Here is a 9,712-nt window from a genome sequence, read left to right on the forward strand (position 1 = left end):
CAATCAGAGCTAAGCCGTTTTGACTCAACAGACGGAATAGCCAATGAGAGATCATCTGACCACAGTCGTGCGAAAATGGGGCAATAACAGAGACCATCCCACAACACTGCCTCACTAATGAACGGGGTAGTTATTCAGGTTTTTTTTAAATGTATAGTAATTTAAACATACTTAAAATACTATGTATATACCTGTGCATCACTTACACCCCTTTAGGCATTATTACAGCATTTTTACTGTATCACACTGTACATTTTGAGCCTGATAACCATTATTATTACACTACTGTATATTTTTACATTTGTATTATTGTGATATATATTGTAGTAAAATGTGCAAATGTTTCCTACAATATATAGCAATAATATATAAGAATATTTGTATTTGATTTTTTTCTAAAATTGTGCACCTGTTATATCTAATTTCTCCCTAATTAATAAAATATTCTGACTCTGAACAGCCTTGGGAAAGTAAAATGATGATTATGATATTCAATTATTATAGACCAATCTGACTTATACTTGTATTGTATACTCTCTAGGCTGTAGTTAGATAAGTACAAATTATAATTGTTTTATTCAGTGTGATACACGGTGTTGCAAGTACTGCACTTTAGTGCAATATGGGTATATCATACTTGAGTATTTCCATTGTGTACTACTGTATTATATTTCAGATGTTAATTGCACACACATTTGATGACCTTAATAACTATATACAAGTGTTAAACTAAGCAGTACATGGCAGTATATATTTAATGTTTTAAGAATAAGAATTGGGTAACACATTATTTTACATTTATTTGAGATTTGTTTTTAATGCATAATTCAGTGTTTTACGCAAAACTCCTTCCATCTTGCTGCTCCTTTCTTTAATGAGCGTTTCTTCATCTTCCATTTGACATTGTAGGAACACAAAGGTGTATAGTAATGATGAATGTTATTAAATCTGTATTGATTGCAGTCATTAAAGCTGACTGTAAAGTTATGGTAACTCCAGCTTACTTATTAAAAGGAGATTCATGTTTCCATTGGTTGTTTGACTGTGGCTTGGTACTTTCTTGAAATATATCTTATTCATGCTTTTCAGTTGAAAAGTAGTTGCATACACTTTGCCATCTGTTGACTCTTTAAGCTATTGATTCAGCAGAAATACAGAAACTGAAAACTATGTATATGTTGGTGAGGATACTGTGTAGTGATGCTGCAAAGTGTGTCTCTTCTTGAGTTGGGTATATCCCAATCATGAGAAGGGCCTTGACCCATCATCATCATCAATGTAAAAACCCTACATTTTGCAAATGTCAGAAGGGTTCACCACTATTTCATAAAATAACTAATCATTTAAAAATAGTTAACTAGAAAAAAAAAAAACATTTAAAATGTAAGACTTTTTTAATTGTTTTATGTAAACCTTTAACATACATCTCAGCAAAAAGAAAACATCCAAGTGCAACATACAAATGTTGGCCTGAATAAAGAGCAATGTGTTTATTAACAAAACAGTCTAGATCAAATGCACCAACAGCAGTGCACTTTGTATAGCTTCTTGTGATTGAACAGAACAGTTAAACATGGTGACAAAAAAAAGAGTAACTACTGAGAAGGACTAGAGGAGTAAAACAGTGCCATCAGCTGTTATGGGTACAACACAGCCAGAGCAAATTTGTAGCTACTTGTTTGAAAAGAGATCGCAAAAGAGCCCCTTCTTCGACACTGTGTGTATTATACTGCCTACCAGTTATGTCAAAATTTAACTCCACTTTGTTCTTTCCTCTTGGTAATGTCGTTCCAGAGACACACATCAGATAGTGTGGAATCCCAGGTTCTACTAACAGGTCAAAGACAGTATCAGAGTCCGAGTAAAGCAGATCCTCTCCTGTTTTTTGGCCTGTTCCTCCAGTTTAAAGTTAGTCATCATCCTCATCATCTGAGTCCATCACCTTCCGCCTGTTGAACTACAGAGAGCATACATTTTGTAAGATAGAGAAGTGACGGATAATACATCAAACATAGGAGATACTTCAGTGGGACTTACTGTCACAGTCATCTTCTTCTCGGTTTGCTGACAGACTTTTTCTAGAATCTCGATCAAGCCCGACTCTGAAATCTGACCAAAACAAAAAACAGTTATTGCTCTGCTCGCAGAGAAGGAATATCTATAACAAAAGTGCTTCAAGCATCAGAAAGTGGTGGTCTTACCTTTCCTCCCAACTTTCCAAAACGAGCCATTTGAATGAGATAATTTTCCACTGCATTGGCCTTATCCGGCTTCACTAAAGCAAGATTGTTCACTGAAAAAAAAAAGATTAGAAATATTATTCACATGCAGCAATGAACGTTTATCAAAAATCCAGTAAGAGGAGCTTTAGGTTTTCCTAGTAAATCCTTTATTGCCCCTTTCACACCGGCGCTTTTTCAGCTCCGGCTCGGAGCTGGAGCCTGAAAAGTACCGTTTTTTCCTGTTCACACCGCAGCGGCGCTGCCTCATAGCTCCGGAATGCGGTTCACTTCCAGCTCCAAAAAATGGTCGGTCTAGAGCAGGGGTCTCCAACCTTTCTTCATCTGAGAGCTACTTTCAAAAAATGAAAGTGGCCAAGAGCTACTTGCATCACATCGCTTACATTTATTCACATAGCCCTCATCAGTTGAATTAAGCTATACTTTTGTACACGTGTGAAATTGCAATACCTAAAGCTTATCAAAAATCTTAACTTCACATCAAGGTCCAAGAAAACGAAGATTTCTCACATATTATTATGGCCCACGTATACGTACATCACTTAACATTCACATAAGTGTCCTTAATCACCACCTTACAAGCATTTCACTCTTTTGTTAGTGAGATGAATGGCACTGGCAGTCCACCATACAGGTGTATGCTGGAGTGTACCCATTAGGTTCACTCTAATAGAGTCATTTAAATGTTCTTCAGTCAGTCTTGTTCTGTATTTAGATTTCATTCATGTCAGAAAAAGCTGCTTCACAAAGGTATGTAGAACAGAACCAAATAAAGCAGACATTTTCAGTGCTGCTTGGTGAATGTTCTATAGTTTTCGGGGTCTACAAGGCTCCAGAAATGTTGTGAGTTTTGCTGAGACTTAAGCTGAACATTATTTTGGAGATCTCCACAGGATTGACACTGAACAGTTGTTCAGCCATCTTTTTCTTCTTCTTCTTCGTCTTGACATTAAATTATAAACCATAATAAATCAATTGTATAGGTCTAGCCTCCCTATATCTGTGTGTGAAAATGGTTCCATCCTCAAAAACAAAAGACTAATGCTTCTGCAGTCTAGCTGCAGCTTCTAGCTACGGTCTTCTGTTAAAAAAAAGACACTGAATGTCCTGAATGTGGCATCACACACATGACTTAAGTCTGAACACAGCAGACAACAGGAGTATTTACAACAGCATTATAAAAACAAAAATAGTGCATGTGGGTGCACACTTACATTCTCTGTCTTACTGTTACATAAATCCCATGAATGTATGAGATTAGGTTAACTTCATCATATCTCGTTCAGTGATTAAGTGAATAATAAAGTTTCTATCGGGTCACTATCAGCCTGTCACTCATTATTTTCAGGGAGGGGGCGGGGTTTGGAGGAACGGAGAGGAGACGGTGATCGCGGAAGCTTTATTCCTGCCTTCACAAACTTTACACAAGTATTTATCAACTGAAAATAGCAAGAGGACATTCATACTCTGCAATCCAAGACTTGATTAAATCCACCAAAAACCTGACATGACGATAACGAGTGTTTTTCAAAAAACACAAATCCCTCCCTGTGTGTCTCTGAGCCGCAGCGACAGGGCCTGATTCAGAGCGGGTCATTCTGCTGTTGGTTCTGGACTGGTGTTGGTGGAGAAAGCAGACTGCTCCGTGTGTGGTGTCGCTGTGCTGCTGTCACGTCTGTTCCTAGATCTCTGCGTCACCGACCATTTGATATTCGTGTGACAGAAACAATTCTAAAATGAAAAAACGTTATTGGCAGCCGCGGCCGAAAAATCAATAAGCAACCTTACTACGCAATAATCGATAATCGAGCGGCGAGCTACTGAAAAGCTGCCCGCGAGCTACCGGTAGCTCGCGATCGACGTGTTGGAGAGCCCTGGTCTAGAGGCAAGAGCTTCGGAGCTAGAGGCGGCGTCGCTTACGTCTCTCTTACGTCGAGGCGTGCAGGAAACCAAACCCACCTCCCCTGAACATGGGTCGACTGAAGACTCTCGTCATGCCTGCCTACAAGCAGTAGCGCTGAGCAAAGTGACTAGAAGGCAACCACACACTTACAAAAAAAAAACACACTTTATAAAGTCAGGCAACACTAACCAGGCTTCGTGTGATTCTGTTTATTTGTACCTTACTTTGACCATCCGTTCGCTGTTATTGATCATTGTGGAGAGCAGGCAGACGTTTTGTTTTTTATTATAGCAGCTATCGGATGGAATCAATACATGGGCTGCACAGGCTGTCATGTCCGACTATCACAAGTAGAATCATAATGAAAAATACGCCGGTAAAATGTGCCTGTAGAAAACGGCTTAGCAAGTAGTCAGTTTAGCTTTGGTTGCTATGCTAACATCACCCATGTTATACCAGAGAAACTTTCATAACAGCGTTGTGATGCCAAACAGCGTCAATTCAGACTGACACACATTCACTTAAGGGGAAATGGGGATATGTATCAGCTGCTTGTGTGACAGTCAGACAGTGAATACTTTAGAGCCGTGTGAGCTAACCCGGAGCTAACGAGAGAATAAACTCCCGTGGAAGAGCAGCCGGCACTGCAGCGGTCGGTAAATGCCGCTGAAACACATTAATAAACAATGAACCACGGCACTCTGGAGAAAAGTATAAGGTTGGAGAAGTCGTTATTTAATTTAATTTGGCTTCGTATGATTAAAAGCAACACGATCATCGACCCAACGCAGTCCCCCGTTGTTGCTGTTGTTGTTGTGAGCTCCGTTGGGGAGAAAATCAGCGATGTAAACGGTGACGTCATGACGCAGCAGCGGCAGCTCTGGGCGGTGTGAACAGAGCGGGAGCTGAAAAGGGAAACCGGAGCTGAACCAGAAAAGCTCTAGCTAGGAGCTAGAAAGGGAAAAGCGCTGGTGTGAAAGCCGCATTTGACACTCTCAGTGAATAGAAACCACTCATAAGTTGTGTTTCATGTTGAATGTTTGTTGATTTTCACACAAATGTTTGCATTATAGTTTTGCGCCCTTTTTTTATATTCCAAAGAAATAAACATATTAAATGATTGCACTTTGTTCTAGATAGCATGATCAACTTTGAAAAGTTATTTGAATAGATATAACAATAAATATGAGAGCGAACTTACATCTGGCACGGGCAGACTGGTCCAAAACCTGAGCCAATATAGTGTTCCTCATGTCCGTTTCTCTGAGAATAAAATGGAAAATATTACCACATCAGCAATCACTGTCAAAATCTACAATTGGGACGAGTAAAGGGAAAACAGTAAAGAACAATTATTAAACTTTCGCCATCAGAACAGTGGATTTCTCCAGATTGGTCCCACAGCTACACAGGTTTAATATGATATAAAATGTGTATTAATTTTCTTTAAGATATACTGTAACTCTGAACCATCATCTCAAAAAGGTTGGTAGATAACATTTCCAGGTGTTCTTGTATACAAATGTTTTTGTTCTAATGTTACCTTTGTTTGGCCTCCTCTCCTTGTTGCTGATTATTTGAGGCATCCTGAAAGAACAGGTTAGAGCACCATTACATAAAGGTTACATTTGTTTGTAATCTCTTAAATATAATCATCACTTATATTTCTAGCCACTGATATGTGTAAGATATGTGCTGGGTTGGATATCTTTTTATTTGAAAAAAAGATAAATCACTGCCTTGCGGGGAAAGCTAAAAGATTGCAAGAATATAATGGTTTTGTAAAAAGTACAAGTATAAATTAATAACATTCTTACAACAAGGTAGTTAGTCATACCTTCAACTAATGTTTCATTTTGTTACGTGGATAGCTGGCCTGACTTCACACTTAACATTATTCTAACAGACAATTTATGAGAATACTTCACCCCATCTAAGCTCTACCCTGTATTTGTGAAATGGGACAGAAATACATTTAAATAGGTTAAATTGTTCATAAGTCATTGTTTAATTTTGCTCAGCTAACACTGTCATTGTCATTTGGTGCAGAGCTAGCAGTGCAAGTAATGGGACATTGGTTATTATTACTGTGATTTCTCTAACTAAATACTGAGTTAATTACATTTCATTTAGATGCACATGGCTATCTTAGGAGGGCTGCATCTATTCCCCTTACAGATGGTTAAATAATTTGAGTTTTGGTGACTGGTTTAGCCACACTAGCTAGCAGCATAATGAAGCTCTCTTCAGCATCTCCTTATAAGGCGGCCGTAAACACGCTTCTGCTCATGTTTTGTCCTTACCCCTTGCTTTGCCTGTAGTTCCGACATTCGTTGACGCCTAATTGCTTCTAATTCTTCGTCTGCCATGGTTAGGAATAGTGATGTGGACCCACAACAGTGATAAAGAAAGCGGTAACGTAATCAAATGTGCCCAAATTCTCCTCTGAGGCAAGGCCCTACCCAGTCCAGGGGAGTGTAGTCAATTTCGGAAAAAACGATCCAACACTAAAGCAATCGAGAACAGAGTAATGATCACACAAGAAAAACAAGTTGTCAGTTTATGGTGTACTACTCTAATACTTAATAATTACAGCATAGGCGTCATTTGCGTCATTCAGATTCACGTTGGCTGCATCCGCCAGCCAACGTGAATCTTCTTTTCTAATTTTCCAATAATGTGACTACAATTTTAAACCATTAAATCTTGTAGCACTCAAGTCTGTGTAGCTTTGTTTCAATTGTTGTCTTTCTTTAACTAGTAAGCAGACTGCAATGCAATATATTAGTCATATTAAAAGTCAAGTTCTACCAAAATCACTTCACACATGTCCTAACGATTCCTCTGGTGGTTTGAATACATTAATAATGTCTGCTTAAAGGTGGGGTAGGTAAGTTTGAGAAACCGGCTCGAGATACACTTTTTGTTATATTCCATGGAATGCTCTTAACATCCCGATAGCAATGAATATCTTAAGTGCTTTGACAATGAATACATGTATACATTGAAAAATGTAATCTGTGGAAGCCATAGTACTGTAAAAAGCACGACCAATCATTTTAGCCGGCTCAGCTAAAATAACTGGATGGCCTACCTGCCTGTCAGCCTTCCATCTGTGCACAAACTTATCTCGTGCCCTCATTGGTCAATTGCGCGTTCGTGTCAAGCCCCCAGGAAGTGCGCCGGACTCTGAGGAAAATATTCGTTGTGGCCAAACGGCGGTACTACACTTCCGTTAGGTTGCTGGGCCCGGAAACACTTTTTCCCATTGACTAACATTGGGAAAGAGATGAGCTCAGTGGTACACAAGTTGAAGAAACATGGCTTGGTTTCAAAAACAAATTCTCTGCAATAATCAATGATTTGGCCCCCCTAAGAACAACCAGGGTAAAAAATCGCGCTGAGCCGTGGATGCACTCCGGCATACTGACCGCCATGAAAACCAGAGACAAAAAATGCTCTGAGTTTCATAAAAGTCAGTCAATGCTTTCCAAAAGCACGAGCAGTGAACTCCAGGCCCACGTGACTGAACTAAAAATTGAAAGAAACAGACTAAGAAATGACGTAAGCTCCATGATCAAAACTGCCAAAAAGAATTTCATCAATGACAAAACTGAGGAAAACAAAAATAAACCGTGTGAACTTTGGAAATTACTCAATAACCAGCTTGGCTGCAGTAAAAAACTCAAAACGAGATTTTCAAACTTAAACATAAAGACAGATAACAGGCTCATCACAGACAAACTGGATGTGGCCAAGTACTTGAACATTTTTTTCACAAACATAGCCACAACTCTTGTAAATAAATTACCCTCCCACTCAGGGCTTTTTGGAGTAGATCACATCATGACCTACTACAAAAACCTAGGGGTACGCAAAGATGATTTCAGTCTAGCAAGGGTAACAACAGCAGAGGTACTCATTAAACTGAGCGCCCTCAAACCTAACAAGGCCACTGGCCACGACAATATCCCCTCCAAATTCCTCAGAGACACAGCAACCGCCATCTCACCAGTTATAGCTCACATAATTAATCTCTCCATAAAACAGGGAAAAGTACCCAAAGACTTCAAAATTGCAAGAGTAACCCCCCTGCACAAAAAGGGCAGCAAATTGGACCCAGGCAACTACCGCCCTGTTTCTATACTTACCTCCATCTCGAAAGTCATGGAAAAAATAGTATATGAACAGGTTGAAAAGTACCTCGCGGAAAAGAATCTAATCTATGAATTTCAATCTGGCTTTAGAACATCCCACTCCACTGACACATGCCTTCTTTATTTGAACGACCACATCAAACAAGAGGTGGACGAGGGTAAATACTGCGGCATGGTGATGCTGGACCTACAAAAGGCTTTCGACACTGTCAATCACCCCATTCTGATTGACAAGCTAAAAGCAATTGGTTTTGATAAACTATCGGTGAGCTGGATGCAATCCTACCTGGAGGGGAGAGAACAGATGGTGGAGGTAAACGGTACTCTGTCCCCCCCCCTCCCAGTGAGCTGTGGTGTTCCACAAGGAAGCATATTAGGTCCGTTACTGTTCCTAATTTATGCAAATGACATGTCATCAGCATGTGACTGCAACTTGTTCCTGTTCGCGGACGACTCAGCCCTGCTGGTCTCTGACAGGAGCAGATTGCAGGTTTAAAAAACCCTCAGCTCCGAGCTCGGCAGAATCTGCACCTGGCTCGCCGGTAATAAATTGTCATTACACCTGGGTAAAACAGAGTCCATTCTCTTCGGTTCGAAACATAATCTCAGCAAATCCGACGACTTCTCAGTTGCAGTGGGTGACATTATTGTCACTAGAAAGAAGGAAATTAAATATCTAGGATCTATTCTTGAGGCAAACCTCTCCTGTGACAAAATGGCATCCAATGTAATAAAAAAATTCAATCAAAGAACTAGATTCCTATACCGGATCTCCTCTCTGGTAAACAAAACAAAAAAACTCTGGCAGGAGCACTCATTCAAGGGTACTATGACTATGCTTGCACGTCATGGTACCATAGCACCTCCAAGGCGCTAAAAATAAAACTTCAAACATCGCAAAATAAACTGGTCAGACTACTGCTTGACCTTTCATCTAGAACCCACCTCACCTCTGCCCACTTTGACAACCTAGGATGGCTTAGAGTAGACGACAGAGTACAGCTACTTGCAATGGGCCTGGTCTACAAGATCCACTACACCTCTATGGTACCCATGTACATGTCAAAATTCTTCCCAAAGGTCAAGGAATACCATGATCATAACACCAGAGGGAGCTCCACAAATCATGTAAAACCCAGATTTGGCACAAAAAAGGGGGAATACACGTTTCGGAATTATGCCACATCAAGGTGGAACGCTCTTCCCACAACTGTAAAGGAAAGTAAAACTATACTTACCTTCAAAACCTCTCTTAAAGAGCACCTTAGGGGGAGAGCATTGCAAAACTGGCCCCGGTAATGGTACAAATCTCAACCTGTCGTACAATGGACAGCTCCCCCCCCCCCATCTATGTATATACTCGCATTTTAGACTCTGTTACTAACTGTATATCTGTAGACTTGGTATGTCTT

General features: G+C 39.9%; 1 protein-coding gene across 1 annotated transcript; it reads right to left on the reverse strand.

Annotated features, from left to right (window-relative positions):
- Nucleotides 1-1,389: 1,389 nt before the first annotated feature.
- pdcd5 (programmed cell death 5) lies at nucleotides 1,390-6,633 on the reverse strand. The gene is made up of 6 exons (XM_034117156.1): nucleotides 6,447-6,633; nucleotides 5,687-5,730; nucleotides 5,345-5,406; nucleotides 2,202-2,293; nucleotides 2,038-2,109; nucleotides 1,390-1,957 (listed from the first exon to the last, which is right to left on the reverse strand). The coding sequence occupies exons 1-6, from the start codon at nucleotides 6,510-6,512 to the stop codon at nucleotides 1,910-1,912; spliced, it is 384 nt and encodes a 127-aa protein (XP_033973047.1). The 5' UTR covers nucleotides 6,513-6,633; the 3' UTR covers nucleotides 1,390-1,909.
- Nucleotides 6,634-9,712: the final 3,079 nt, after the last annotated feature.

Source organism: Trematomus bernacchii, unplaced genomic scaffold, assembly GCF_902827165.1.
Source record: "Trematomus bernacchii unplaced genomic scaffold, fTreBer1.1, whole genome shotgun sequence".
Lineage (NCBI taxonomy): Eukaryota > Metazoa > Chordata > Actinopteri > Perciformes > Nototheniidae > Trematomus > Trematomus bernacchii.